Genomic DNA, 15533 nt, shown 5'->3' with positions numbered 1-15533 from the left:
CTTCGCAGAGCCCTCAGGCGCTGAAAACTGCCACGACCTTATTGGAAGATTCTGCCTCCATCTGCTAACTGAGGGTAATCAAATGGCTGACTTTTCTCCACCTGAAATTAAACTGGATAGAGCTCACAGAGCACATCGGGCCCCATTGCCTAATTGCAGCCGCGATATTATAGTTTGCTTCCATGACTTTACTAGTAAAGAACAGATTGCACAAGCCACCAGGATGCAAAATTCCTGGAAGTGGGAGGGCCACGATATCTCAATATATCCTGATCTTTCTAATTTTACACTGCAAAATAGGCAGTCCCTGTGTGAAATAACTGCCTTTCTTAGAAAAAGCAACATTAAATGCCAATGGCTTCTTCCTTTTGGTCTTTTGTTCACCCTCGATGGCATCACACCTAAAATTAACTCACCTGATGAAGCCATCCCTACACTCACGCCACGAGGCTTTACAAGTGCACAGCTGCCTACTAAAGAAATCAGATCTTCATCTTCTAGTGTGCCCTACTCAGCTTGGCAACAAGTGGGGGAAAAGGAACAGCAGACTCCACAGACACTCTGGAGGCTCATTACATAGTCAGGTCTCCTCTTGAACATCTTTCCTTATGAAACAACACTGATATGTCTGATGATTAATTTTAATGTGGTCATGCCTCTAATGTGACTCAAGCACCATCCAGCTTTCTACATAGACTCAGATTCATCCTGCTATTTGTCTCGGATATTTTTTGAGAGATTTCTAGGGTCGTCTTACCCTAGATGAAGGCTTCGGTGGGGGGCAGTGGAAGGGCCTCCCTCTCCGTTGGTGATGTTTATCCCACTTCCCCAGGAAGAGTATGGAGATGGCCTGCAAGGAGGGCTTAGCAGGCTAGTTTAAGGTTCATGAGGACAGCTGTAGTTCTCAGGGTTTTCATGCTACACATGAGACATGCAATGTGCTTTTGATAAACTGTCTTTCTTCGCAGGTGATACTGCTGACTTTATTTTCCTATTATGGCTATGGTATATATTTGTTAAAGTTCTCCATTTGTGTTTTTGGGATACCATCTCCCGTGGCGTTCTTCATTACTGTGGTATCAGCCACTATGTTGAATTGCTCCAGGGAATAGAAATGCTTGAATCTGCAACTCTGTTATTTCTTTAACTGATAGAATTCGAAGATTCGCCATGTTATCTATAAATGCTAAGGGTTTAAACTCCCCACAAAAAAGGAGTCTTCTCTATAGAGAACTAGATATGCTTGCACCTGAGAGAGTTTTTATACAAGAAACCCATCTGTCATGGAGATATGAATACCTCATGCGATCACCCAAATTTAATCGGCAATACTTTACTGCAAATAATAAAACTGCAAAATATACGGGGATGGGCATACTGTTTGCCGCTAATTTTATATTTGAATGTTCTCTTTGTATCACAGACCCTAGGGGCCGCTACCTACTTTTACGAATTAAGGTGAATGAGAGTCTATACATTGATTAATATTTATGCCCCCAATAGGGAACAGGCTGTTTTCTTCAAAGAAATCCACCAAATCATTGTTGCGCTCGGGGGTGGACCCTTGTCCTGGGACAGTGAAGGAACGTCTCCTGAAAGGGAACAGGAGTTAACTTCCCCCAGGGGGCGGAGCACTGGAGGAGACAGAGGCAGTGAAGAGCTTCACCACTGGAAGCCCGAGGTCCCCCCAGGAGGAGCCCGTAGAGACCCGGGCCGCTTGGACTTAGGTGGGCCTCGCAGGGTCTCCTGAGAGAATGAAAGTCCAGCGTGCCCACAGACACCGGGGGAGCGCGATCGGGTTTGAAGTTGGAACAAGGAGAACCAGGACAGAGTTGGTGATGACAAGGCAAGGAACAGAGCCATGATCTGGAGACAAGGTCAGGCAGGCAGAGGTCAAGATCCAGAGGTCAGTCCGAAGAATGGTCAGTAAAGCAGGAGTCAGGTACCGGAGGTCAAAGGCAGGCTGAGGTCTTGAGGCAGGCAGGCAGGTCAGGAGCAAGCTGAGGTCTTTGAGGCAGGAGGCAGGCAGGCAGGTCAGGAACAAGCTGAGGTCAGTACCAGTAAGACAGTCAGAGGGTACTACCTGGGTAGACAGACGAACACAGGAACAAGCAGGACGTAGGAACTGGGATGCAGGAACAAGTCGGGAACAGAACTGGAACAGAACTGGAACAGAAGAATCCTGGAACGAGACTAGGAACAGGCAAGAGCAGGAACAAACGCAGAGGCAATCGTAGAATAAACCGACCCGATTGCCAAGGCATGGAAGCATAGACAGGAACTTCCTTATATCGAGGGATCAATCAGGGTGTGCCGCGGAGCTAAGAACCACCCTTGGCCCTACATGAGTCTGGGCGGTCCACGTGCGGGCGTGGCTAACATGGCAGAGGACGCTGAGCCTCAGCATGAGACCTGGCGCACAGTGGAAGCCCGGCGACCGCCGCCGCAGGATGCCGGGGCCTGGCAGGGCTGGAAACTACTGCGAGGGAGGTCATCCCGGGACCCACGGTGGAACCATGAAGGTAAGCAGGCCAGTGCGCAGGACGGCCGCAGGCGGGGCGCATAACAATCATACTGTAACATACCGCTGGATTATTAGTTGTGGGAGGCGACTTTAACGTACCCCTCTCCCCAGCACTAGGCACGACCAAAGGCCAATCGCACACAGCTATGCCGCACATTAGAACCCTTCGGGACCTCATGGCTGACCTGCAACTAGTGGATGTCTGGAGACTTAAATATCCACACTCACGACCTTATTCTTACTACTCTAAGCTGCATGACTCCTATTCCAGAATAGACTATCTATTAGTGGATAAATCATTATATCATTCTGTTCAGAAATCAGAGGTGGGCATAATTACCTAGTCCGATCATGCTCCTATATATTTAGATCTTAGGATCCATGGAGATGAGCAGGGTCGCTGCTTTTGGAGGCTTAATGACTCTCTACTACAGAGCTTTCCAAACTGTGTGTTGCGACATGTTAGTGTGTCGCCTGCAGTTTGATGGTGTCTTGCCCGGTCCACATAGCAGCAGGGCCGGCGGAAGCAGGAAACTACAGCAGGAAGATCAGTGGGGCTGTGTTGGAGCTTACCTCACCACGGCCCGAAGAAAAGGGTCACTTTCACTCCTCCTTCCTGCCTGCCTGCGCAGCCCCGGAAGAAAAACGTTGCCGGAGCCGCATGGGCAGGAAGGAGGAGGAGCATCTGCCATGTACAGAAGAAGAGCAGTGTTAATGGGCCGCCACATATCCCACGTCGTGGTGGCCCGAGAAGAGGAGGAAACCCAGTAGTAGGGCAGCTGTGAGAATAAAAACCTGATTGTGTGTTTGAGGGAAGAAGACAGATGGAGAGAAAAGAAATAGAAAAAAAAGACCCTGTAAAAGGAATTGGCAAAAAAACAAGTAAAGGAAGGTGGAAAAAAAAGCCTGTGACCAACCAATTAGAAAACTAAGATCAGACAGCAAAGGTAAAAAAATTACTTTTTAGTGATTGGCGTATGTTATCTTTGGGAATGTGCAAGAGTAGCACTTTCTCTATGCCGATCTCGCAATGTACAAGATTGGCATGGAGGAAGTGGAAGCCCGCAAATATTTAATACCGCGGGGCCTGCACAGAGGAGGCAGCAGAATGGGCTTCAGTGCCAGTAGCAGTAATCAGCACCTCCCCAAATATCCACATGCAGCAGTGACAGCAGTAGCAGAGGAAGGCGAGAGGCTCTGAGGTTGTTGGCAAGTGTATGAATAGGAGTCTTCCTGGGGGTGAATATCTGTGAATGTATGGGTGCCTGCCTGAGGCTGTATCTGTGTATGAGAACGAATGGGTGTCTTCCTGGGGTCTATCTGTGTGAGAATAGGTGCCTGCCTGTGTGTGGTGTATGTGTGTGTGAGAATAAATTGATGCCTGCCTGGGGGTCTGTGTGTGTGTGAGAATGAATGTGTGCATTCCTGAGGAGTGGGGAGGGAGCGGTGTGAGAATGAATGGGAGCTGCCTGGGGGTCAGTGTGGGTGTAACATTATGTAATCCACAAAAATGTATGTATATATTTAAGGAAACATACATAAATTGTCGAAATACGTTTTGTTCGTTTAACCTTTAACCTCTGGTTTGCTAGTAGACTGAATTACTGTGTCATGAAATTGTTTGTCTAAAAAGTGTGTCACTAACATGAAAAGTTTGGAAAGCTCTGCTCTACTTCATGATATCTCTTACACGAAAGCTATGTTGCAAACAATTCTAGATTATTTTCAAATCAACGCCGAATCTGTAGAATCCCCAGTAATAGTCTGGGACTGCTTTAAATCTTTTATACGTGGTCAATTCATTTCATGTTCCTCCTATCTAAAAAAGAAATGAGAAGCAGCATGTTCCCAGCTAAGGAACAAAATATTATCACTATCTCATCAGCACATCTGTAGCGGCTCCCAGAAAACCTTATCCTTACTTACCAAAGCTCGGGAGGAACTCCATAGGCTTGAAGTGGACCAAATAGCCCACTCCCTGACACTGACCCGCCAAGAATATTTTGAGGGAGGAAACAAAGCTGGAAAACTCCCTGCCCACAAATTTAAAAAAGTCACTTATCAGAACCACATCCTCAAAATTAAAAATGATTTGGGTCAGATCGAATCCACAAATACGGCTATTACCAAGCAATTTCTTAAATTTTATCAAACCCTCTATACAGCGGAGTCTCAGATTACCTCGGCAGCTATTTGCCAGTATTTAAGCTCTATCCCACTCCCACATCTATCAATGCTGAAATCTCAACCTCTGAGATTCTGGTGGCCATTAAAAATGTAAAGGCGGGGAAGGCTCCGGGGACTATTGTCAGATAGACCAATTTCTTGAAGGGCTTGTTGAATGACCTGTAACATGCCATCTTGCGGAATGTTGTTATATTGGCAGTATCTAATAACAAAGATGATTCCCTGTTCGTACCCAGATCAGCCCAGACTCCTGGGTTATGCCTCCCTGCCAGCATATTGAGACAGAGAAAGTTTTGCTGATACTGCTTCTTAACCACGTGTGCTACCTGCAGTTCCTCAGTATTTCTCTGTCCTCAGCAGATGGTAGATGGTGCAAAACCTGCAGTTCTGCAGTCTGGACAATTTTTTCTTTTGAGCCTTCCTCCCGGGGTTTTTTTGTGAATCCTAGTGGGTTCTTCCCTGTCCAGTTGAGGTGGGTGAGCAAGGGGTTGGCGACCCTTATGTGTGCTTGGTCCATGCGCCCTTTGGGGTGTAAATCTGGTGGTCCAGATCCCTCCCCTTCATGAGGCCGCTGAGGCGGCTGCAAGCTCGGATATTCTTTTATTCTGGGGCAGTCCTTTTCCTCTTTGAACCCTCTGTTTAAGCTTTGGGGAGTTGAATAAAGTTTAAAAAAAGAAAGGAGCTTAAGGCAGTAGTCTAGCTCTGCTGTGCAGGCGGCTTCCTCCTCATTGCTTTGGCGGCTGGTATTTTTATTATTGTTTGTGGGGCTGTTTTAGTGCTGAGGTTTTTGTTTTTTTTTTCTTTGTGTTCTCAGTCAACTTTTTCCCCAATCGCAATGGGCCGTGGGTCAGCATGCCGCTCATGCAGCTCAGTGCAGTTGCATCTCAATTGGCCTGGGTTGTGTGCTGGATGCTCAGAGTGCAAGAAAAGCTAGTCTGACCTCCACCACTCCTGCCTCTGCCCTGTTCCATGTTTGGGCCGGGGTGCTGATCCCTTCCTGCTCAGCGCGGGAATGGCAGCCATTTTGGATTCACTTTTGGCTGTTCCTGCACGGGAGGGGGGAGGGGATGTTCCCCCGCACTTGTCTCCGGCCCGTTCTATCTCCAGGCACAATCAGGGGGACTCTGAAGAGGAACAGAGTCCCATGCTGCCGGTTTCTAGCTAGGGGAGGCTGGGACATCAAGTCCTTTTTCAGCTACTTTGTTTTACTGCTGCATGAGGCTTATATTGCTAAGCAGCAGGCAGCTTGTGCTGCCCACGTTCTGTAAGGCCAAGGCAGAATTGGTCTTTTACAAAACGTGTTTCCCCTGTCCAGAGATTGTTGGATCCTCCTTCAGGATCAGGCCTAGGTGGGGCTGAGTCAGAGGATTCTGATGTAGCTCTGGTGGGGACAGGGGACCCTCCTAGCCAAGATTTACCTTTAGATCCAGTGGCAGGGAGAAGCACAGAGAACTAGGGTGACCAAAATGATAAAGGGGAAGGAACAGCTCATCTATGAGGAAAGAATAAAGAGGTTAGGGCTGTTCAGCTTGGAGAAGAGACGGCTGAAGGGGGATATGATAGAGGTCTTTAAGATTATGAGAGGTCTAGAATGGGTAAATGTGAAACTATTATTTACTTTTTCGGATAATAGGACTAGGGGGCACTCCATGAAGTTAGCATGGGGCGCATTTAAAACTAATCGGAGAAAATTCTTTTTCACTCAACGTACAATTAAACTCTGGAATTTGTTGCCAGGGGATGTGGTTAGTGCAGTTAGTGTAGCTGGGTTTAAAAAAGGTTTGGATAAGTTCTTGGAGGAGAAGTCCATTACCTGCTATTAATCAAGTTGACTTAGAAAATAGCCAGTACTATTACTAGCATCAGTAGCATGGGCTAGACTTAGTTTTTGGGTACTTGCCAGGTTCTTATGGCCTGGATTGGCCACTATTAGAAACAGGATGCTGGGCTTGATGGACCCTTGGTCTGACCCAGTATGGCTGTTATGTTTCTAGACACTGTCTCAAAATTACTAGTGATCAAAGTATTAAGTTTATTTTACACTAATCAATAAATCATTTTCAGAGTTCTCTCATTTGTTTGTATAGTTGTCATATGCCTTGAGAGAAGTTATCTTACCTTCCTTAGTCCATTTACCACTGTGATATTTTTAAATCAGAAAACTATGAATGTCCTTTTTCATGTAAAATCTACTGTTATAAATGCACAATTTTTAATTGTATGTGGTAAGGGCTGGAGGAAGCAAGGCTGTAAGGTTCGCCTAGGGCAGTTAATACCTCTGCACCAGTCCACTTCTACAAGGGGCAAAAGCTGGGGAAAGGTGGGAAGCAGGTCTTAGGGTTCCTGGGAATGTGGCAAGGTTGCCAGCTTCCTAGAAATATTATCATGGATACTCTTATCTGACACTTGTCTGGGAACTCTGACCCCTGCTTTGCCCCTTCCACAGCATTTCAAATCACTGCAAATGCCAGACTGCAAGGGGACCCCTTGCCCCATCCTCTATGGCCCTCTTGATTTGACCTTTTGTCATGCCATGGGGGGGGGGGGGGTACAGTGAGCACCATTTCATTCCTTGCCTCAGGCAGCATATTGCCTTGAGCCGCCCCTGCTGCTACCTTATTGCTCCATTTGATTGTGTCTCCAATGGAGGAATAGTGTCACGGGTCTAGCCTTGAGGTAATGTCACTGCTTCATTTTTGTGCTATGTGATTGGTGTCCTTCAGTCTTGCACTGCAGGATTAATGTTCGGTCTCGCCCTACAAGAATATTCTGCATTACAGCCCTGTAAATAACACTCTTCATCTCATACGAAGCAATTCTTTCTGTTGCTAAAACAAAATTTTGACACTTTCAGTGTCCCCAGATGCCAGTTGTCTTCCTTTCAACTCACGTGTCCCAGATGGATGGTTTACTGCTTCCCATTCTCCTCATTTCTTGTGGCTTCCAGATGCCCCGTGTTGTTTGGGGAGAGGAAGTGGGCTCCCCATGCCTCAGGTAGGATCTCTCAGAGCATACAATATTTAAGTAGCTTGCATGCTTCTTCCTTGCATTTGTAATCCCTCCTTTGCCTCCTCTTCTCTTGCTTGTGCACATCTTTCAATCTCTTTGCCTTCCCTTCCTTGTTTATGCACGCATCACTCTCTCTTGCTTGTGTACACACCACTCTTCTTTTGTCTCTTCCTCTGCATGTCTCTCCATTCCTCTCTGCTTGTCTCTCATACTCTTTCATTTCCTCTCTAAATGTTTGTCTATCTCTGTCTCACACTGGTTTTTTCCCTGCCTTGATTTGCATCCTCTATCTCTCTTTTGCTGGTGCTTTCTTTTTTCTGTGTCTCGCTCTTGAACACTCTTACCCATGCTTTCTGGCTCTTGCTTTCCTGCTTCCTGTTCCCTAAGACTCTGAGGGTTTGTTGCTTGATCTTTTTTCCCTGTCTCTCTTGTTCTCTTTCTACTTCTTTCTCTCTGTCTTTCTCATACTTTGTCTTTTGCACTGTCCCTGGCTATGCCTTTCTATTATTGTGTTGAGGTGTCTGGGTGGAGTTTTCTCTCTTTGATATTCTTTTTTTCGAATCCTCCTCTCTAGGGGTATATTGAGGCGTCTTGGTGCCCTGTTCTTTTCTCTCAGAACAGGATGTGTGGACAATGCAGAGTTCCCATCACTCCACAGAGCAGTTATTGCCTCGGTGAGTAGAAATCCTTTTTTTTCTAGCGTGTAACCAGGTGGACTCAGGACCAATGGGTTATGTTCTCCCCTGCTAGCAGATGGAGATGGAATCAGGTTTCAAAGCTGACGTCACCCTAGATGTACCCCTGCAGTGACCTCAGTCATTCAGTATCTCTCCGTCTCCTAGCAGAGGTGGATGTGCTATCCATGCACCAGCAGCGGTGTTTACCAGGATTGCAGGACTAGTGAAAAATTCAAATTTTACCTCTAAATTGGGAGAAAGATCGAGCCCCGCTCTCCTGTGGTGATACCTAAGGATCCCTCCCCCAGTTGAGAATTCCTGAGGCAATTTCCGAGATCCCTCAGAGGTGTGCCTTGGTCCGGTAGTCGGTTCCCGGCGTTGACTTTGCTGCTGAAGCAGCTGAAATGCAGCGGGTGCAGGAAGCTTAGCATGGTGATGACAGCCTAAGCCCTCAGATCCCTCAGAGGTGTGCCTTGGTTCAGTAGCCGGTTCCCAGCATGGACTTTGCTGCTGAAGCAGCTGAAATGCAGCGACTGCAGCAGTGACTGCCTAAGCCCTCTCCCCCGGTAGCCGGAGACTGCCTCTGTACTCAGCCGGTAAGCCCTGAGCCCAGGTAAGTAGAGAAGAACTATCCAGAAATGTGGAAGGGCTTCGGTAAGTCTTTCCTCCGGTCTCCTTGCTCGATCTCGTTAGGGCAAGAGAAAGGGTTTCTGAGTGAGTTGAGCGGCAACCCGATGGGCTAAGCCCCACTTCATGTGGCGGGCTGCAGCGGCGCCATCTTGCACGCGGTTTGTTGCGCCGTTTTCCCCCATTGTCGTTGGTATGCGTGGGGTGGGCCAACCCTTTGTGCGCCTAACTTGGGCACACCTGTGCACATAACTGCGTGCATAACTACACTCACAACCGGCTGCTTCGATTTACACGCGTCGAGGCAGGTCTGTGTGCTCTCGAGAGGCGCTAACCAGCTGAACGCACTAGCTACAGAGCATTATGGCCCCGACAGCAAAGAAGCACAAGCGACACTCCCTTTGTGCTGTCTGCCACATTAGAGCTGCGCAGTCTGACCTGGAATCCTTCCTGTGTCAACACTGTGAGGAAGCCCAGAGCTTTACCAAATCCAGCCCCTCTCAGTCGGAGGATGGGTCAGCCACGACCTTTATCTGGTAGCACCCTGGACCTGAGCAATTCTGGGGCTGCACCCCCCCCCCCCCCCCCGGGAAATGGCAGTTCAGCGGCCCCTACCCCAATTCCTCCTGGGCTAAATATGGACCCGACGGCCTTTTCTTGGTTGGAATTCTTTCAGGGCTTGCAAGCCTTTTTTCAGGTGCAATCAGTTACTACCCTGCCACAGAGCTGGGGCTCAGCTGCGGTCTGAGCCCCAGCTGGGAAGGCCTCGCTCTCCCAGCCTTATCAGCATGCCTCAGGACATGCCTCACCTCACCAAGGGTATACCTGATAGAGACCCAGACACCACGGATGACGAGGGGAATGTGGACTCATTGGAGGACGGGGAATTCCCTCCAGGCTCGGAGCCATAACAGACCATGCTTTGATTTTTCCACAGAGATGAATTACTGGCTCTGGTCTCCCAGACCCTGAAGATTCTGGGAGTTCCTGGCACGGACCCTATGTCGGAGCCAAAGAAGAATTCCTATCCTGGTGTCTCTACAAAAAGCCTTTTTCTATTTCCCGATGCTGGAAGCCATCCAGGAGTTGATTGGCCTGGAATGGGACGCCCTGGATGGAAGCCAGTTTTAAAGGAGGTCAGAGGCCTTGTAATCTCTGGACCCAGCGGCCAAAGAGCGCCTATGTTTCCCGAAAGTGGATGCCTTGGTCAGTGCCGTCTCAAAGTGAACAACTATCCCAGTAGAGGGAGGAGCGGCCTTGAAGGATGGTCACAATAGGTGGTTGGAATCCATCCTTAAGCAAGCCTTTGACGCAACAGCAGTGACACTGCAGATCGCTTCCTGTTGTGCCTTGGTGGCTCGAATATCTGCTTCTCTCGAGAGGCAGATAGCTCAGAGGAGCATACCAGAGAGGTGATCAAGTCCGCCGCAGCCTTCCTAGCAGATGCAAGCTTGGACCTAGTGCGCATCTCGGCCAGAGGGGTAGCCTCAGTGGAGGTGGCCAGAAGAAAGCTATGGTGAAATTGGTCAGCGGACACGACCTCTAAGGCAAACCTCACAAAGATTCTCTTTAAGGGATCCCTCCTTTTTGGAAGCGAATTGGAAAAGCTAGCCAGTAAGTGGGGTGAATTTCCAGTGCCTCGTCTACCGGAAGATAAAAAGAGGTCGCAGTTCCCCTCACCCATGAGGGGTCAGACCAGGGGCTCTCAGTGCTTCCGGCCCTACAGAAACTTGTCATTTTAAACATCCCGGCCCTCAGGAAGATCTCAGTCCTTTTGGAGCCAACAACCAAAAAGAGGAATGGGTTCGGGCTCAGGTTCGACCTGAACTTCCCAGTGAAGTTTGGCCGACCCATTCACGGGACAAGGAGCTAGGTGGCTGACTATCCCTCTTCTATCAGCGGTGGGTGAGATCACATCAGACAAATGGGTACTGGACATCATATCAGAAGGATACGCTCTGGATTTTCGCAGTATCCCTCGGGACAGGTTCATGATGTCACATTGCTACTCCCAGCACAAAAACTGGAAGTGGAATCCACGATGATAAGGCTTTTCAGTTTGAGAGCTATAACCCCGGTACCTACACCCCAAGTAAATACGGGGAGTTATTCCATCTATTTCATCGTACCCAAGAAGGAGGGTTCATTCCGACGCATCCTGGATCTCAAGAGCGTCCGTCTTCATCTGCGGATAATTCACTTCTGCATGGAAACTCTTCGTTCTGTCATAATGGCCGTACAGCCGGGAGAGTTCTTAACCTCCCTGGACCTCTCGGAGGCCTACCTTCATATTCCAATCCATCAAGACCACCAGTGTTTCCTATGCATTGCGGTACTGGGCCACCATTATCAGTTCTGGGTGTTGCCCTTCGGCCTTGCAACCGCCCCCAGAACATTCTCCAAAATCATGGTGGTCATGGCGGTGGCACTGAGGAAAGAAGGGATCCTGGTGCACCCTTACTTAGATGACTGGATGATCTGGGCAAAGTCATTGGAAGAGAGTCTCCAGGCGACCAGCAGGGTCAGGTCCCTCCTACAGGAATTCAGTTGGGTCATGAACGTGGACAAGAGCAGCCTCAAGCCCTCCCAGTCCTTAGAGTACCTGGGAGTCCAGTTCGACAACAAGCAGGACAAGGTCTTCCTCCCTCCCTCCAGGATAGGGAAACTGAGGCACCAAGTTCATCGGTTGACGAACACAGTACGCCCCAGGGTATGGAGCTATCTCCAGGTCCTCAGCCCGATGGCATCAACCCTGGACATAGTACTGTGGGCGAGGGCACACATGCGGCACTCCAACGCTCCCTGCTGACACGATGGAATCCACTGTCTCAAGACTACTCGATTCGCCTACACCTACCAATGGAAGTTGGTTCCCGGCTCCAGTGATGGCTACAGGAAGCTCACCTAAGCAAAGGTGTAAGCCTGTCCCCACTGAACTGGATCGTCCTTACGATGGACGTGACTCTCCGAGGATGGGGAGTTCACTGTCAGGAATTGACAACCCAGGGGCAATGGACCGAGGAAGAGGCACGCTGGAACATAAACTACCTGGAAACACAAGTGGTCAGATTAGCATGCCTGCAATTCAGTCACTGGCTCCAGGGACAGGCAGTTCGCATGATGTCGGACAATACAAAAACAGTAGCATACATCAACTGCCAGGGAGGAACCAAAAAAACATAAGAACATAAGAAATTGCCATGCTGGGTCAGACCACGGGTCCATCAAGCCCAGCATCCTGTTTCCAACAGAGGCCAAAACCAGGCCACAAGAACCTGGCAATTACCCAAACACTAAGAAGATCCCATGTTACTGATGCAATTAATAGCAGTGGCTATTCCCTAAATAAAATTGATTAATAGCCATTAATGGACTTCTCCTCCAAGAACTTATCCAAACCTTTTTTGAACCCAGCTACACTAACTGCACTAACCACATCCTCTGGCAACAAATTCCAGAGCTTTATTGTGCGTTGAGTGAAAAAGAATTTTCTCCGATTAGTCTTAAATGTGCTACTTGCTAACTTCATGGAATGCCCCTAGTCCTTCTATTATTCGAAAGTGAAAATAACCGAGTCACATCTACTCGATCAAGACCTCTCATGATCTTAAAAACCTCTATCATATCCTCCCTCAGCCGTCTCTTTTCCAAGCTGAACAGCCCTAACCTCTTCAGCCTTTCCTCATAGGGAAGCTGTTCCATCCCCTTTATCATTTTGGTTGCCCTTCTCTGTACCTTCTCCATCGCAACTATATCTTTTTTGAGACCATAATTGTATACAGTATTCAAGGTGTGGTCTCACCATGGAGCGATATAGAGGCATTATGACATTTTCCGTTCTATTAACCATTCCCTTCCTAATAATTCCTAACATTCTATTTGCTTTTTTGACTGCTGCAGCACACTGAGCTGACGATTTTAAAGTATTATCCACTATGATGCCTAGATCTTTTTCCTGGGTGGTAGCTCCTAATATGGAACCTAACATCGTGTAACTACAGCAAGGGTTATTTTTCCCTATATGCAACACCTTGCACTTGTCCACATTAAATTTCATCTGCCATTTGGATGCCCAATCTTCAAGTCTTGCAAGGTCCTCCTGCAATGTATCACAGTCTGCTTGTGATTTAACTACTCTGAATAATTTTGTATCATCTGCAAATTTGATAACCTCACTCGTCGTATTCCTTTCCAGATCATTTATATATATATTGAAAAGCACCGGTCCAAGTACAGATCCCTGAGGCACTCCACTGTTTACCCTTTTCCACTGAGAAAATTGACCATTTAATCCTACTCTCTGTTTCCTGTCTTTTAACCAGCTTGTAATCCACGAAAGGACATCGCCTCCTATCCCATGACTTTTTAGTTTTCGTAGAAGCCTCTCATGAGGAACTTTATCAAACGCCTTCTGAAAATCCAAATACACTACATCTACCGGTTCACCTTTATCCACATGTTTATTAACCCCTTCAAAAAATGAAGCAGATTTGTTAGGCAAGACTTCCCTTGGGTAAATCCATGTTGACTATGTTCCATTAAATCATGTCTTTTTTTATGCTTTACAATTTTGTTCTTGAGAATAGTTTCCACAATTTTTCCTGGCACTGAAGTCAGGCTCACTGGTCTATAGTTACCCAGATCGCCCCTGGAGCCTTTTTTAAATATTGGGGTTACATTGGCCACCCTCCAGTCTTCAGGTACAATGGATGATTTTAATGATAGGTTACAAATTTTAACTAATAGATCAGAAATTTCATTTTTTAGTTCCTTCAGAACCCACAGGATGCATACCATCCGGTCCAGGTGATTTGCTACTCTTTAGTTTGTCAATCTGGCCTACTACATCTTCCAGGTTCACAGTGATTTCGTTCAGTTCGTCTGACTCATCACCCCTGAAAACCATCTCCGGAACTGGTATCTCCCCAACATCCTCATTAGTAAACACGGAGACAAAGAATTCATTTAGTCTTTCTGCAATGGCCTTATCTTCCCTAAGAGCCCCTTTAACCCCTCTGTCATCTAATGGTCCAACCGACTCCCTCACAGGTTTCTTGCTTTGGATATATTTTAAAAAGTTTTTATTATGAGTTTTTGCCTCTATGGCCAATTTCATTTCAAATTCTCTCTTCGCCTGTCTTATCAATGTTTTACACTTAGCTTGACAATGCGGCAACTTTTCTGAATTGCTGATTCAAAAGGAGCAAAGATGGATTTATCTCCTTGACACAGTGACCCCTGGTGGCTTGAATAGCGAATTAGAGTGGAGTTTTTTCACTTAATGTCTACTTACCTGCCGCGATCTGATTGGCTTCCCATTCCTGCGTTTTGATTGGTTCTTGACATTCGCGCCAAAATGTGGTTTGGTGTTTAAAAGGCCAGCCCAATGATATGGTATTTGCACTCCCTGTTAACCTGTTGTCGAAATTATTGAAGGTATGTTGAATTTTTAATATGGTTTTTATACATTCTCTTCGGTCTGTACCCCATTTGTGTTGTAGGATCCATGCTTAGAATTTCATTTTAATTTTGATTTCTAGATTTGTGATTTCATGGTGTTGTCCCTCCCGACGCAGCCAGTGGGCGAAACACGGGGTCCGTGTCGGGGGACCCCCACTTGTGCTTGGAACCATACGCAAAAATTTACAATGGAGTTGCCATTTGAACTGTGTCAGAATATTAATAAATTTTGGATCTGATAAGATTTCTGCACTTATTTATTTATTTATTTATTTTTAATTTTTATATACCGATGTTCCTGTAAAGAATACATATCGCACCGGTTTACAAGGAACTGAACAGTCGCCTCCAGGGCGGAAATACATTAAAACAGTCGCCTCAAGGCAGAATACATTAACACAAGTATACAGGAAAACTATTAAAAGAGAACTTTCATAAACTCAATTAAATGTAACTGTGAACCATAAATCAGGAACCATAAATCAGGAACATATGTACAGAGGTAGGTATTACCAAAAATACTTGTTGTGTTTTTGGTAATTGAAATCTCCCATTATTTCTGCATAGAGATATGCATTCATTTTTGCCGAATTAGACAATTTCAACCAAACCCTTCAAATTTACTTAATTACAACCCCCCCCCACCATCCCGATTCCCCCCCCCCCCCCCCCCAAGACTTACTGAAAGCCCTTGTGGTCCAGCGGGGGTCTGGGGAGCGATCTTTCACTCTCGGGCCATCGGGCCTGCCAGGAATCAAAATGGCGCTGGTGGCCCTTTGCCCTTACCATGTGACAGGGGCTACCGGTGCCATTGGTCAGCCCCTGTCACATCCATTGCCTCTTCCATGTGACAGGGGCCGACCAATGGCACTAGTAGCCCCTGTCACATGGTAAGGGCAAAGCACCACCGGCGCCATTTTGATTAGTGGCAGCCGACAGCCCGAGAGGGAGAGATCGCTCCCGGGACCCCGCTGGACCACGAGGGCTTTTAATAAGTCTTGGGGGGGGGGGGATTGGGATGGTAGGGGGGGTTGTAATTAAGTAAATTT

The 15533-nt window shown here is 47.2% G+C and overlaps 1 protein-coding gene across 3 annotated transcripts in view; it reads left to right on the top strand.

Moving 5' to 3' along the window:
* The window catches only part of GPAT2 (glycerol-3-phosphate acyltransferase 2, mitochondrial), a 462570-nt gene that overhangs the window by 187795 nt on the left and 259242 nt on the right, over window positions 1-15533 (top strand). For all 3 annotated transcript variants that reach the window (XM_029604447.1, XM_029604446.1, XM_029604448.1), the window contains exons 8-9: window positions 7566-7705; window positions 8295-8394. In XM_029604447.1, the coding sequence (XP_029460307.1) occupies window positions 7566-7705; window positions 8295-8394 (240 nt within the window). The remainder of the gene's footprint in view (window positions 1-7565; window positions 7706-8294; window positions 8395-15533) is intronic.

This window comes from Rhinatrema bivittatum, chromosome 5 (assembly GCF_901001135.1).
Source record: "Rhinatrema bivittatum chromosome 5, aRhiBiv1.1, whole genome shotgun sequence".
In the NCBI taxonomy this organism is placed as follows: domain Eukaryota; kingdom Metazoa; phylum Chordata; class Amphibia; order Gymnophiona; family Rhinatrematidae; genus Rhinatrema; species Rhinatrema bivittatum.
Note: the sequence above shows the minus strand (reverse complement) of the source record. Positions and strands in the feature narration are given on the sequence as shown.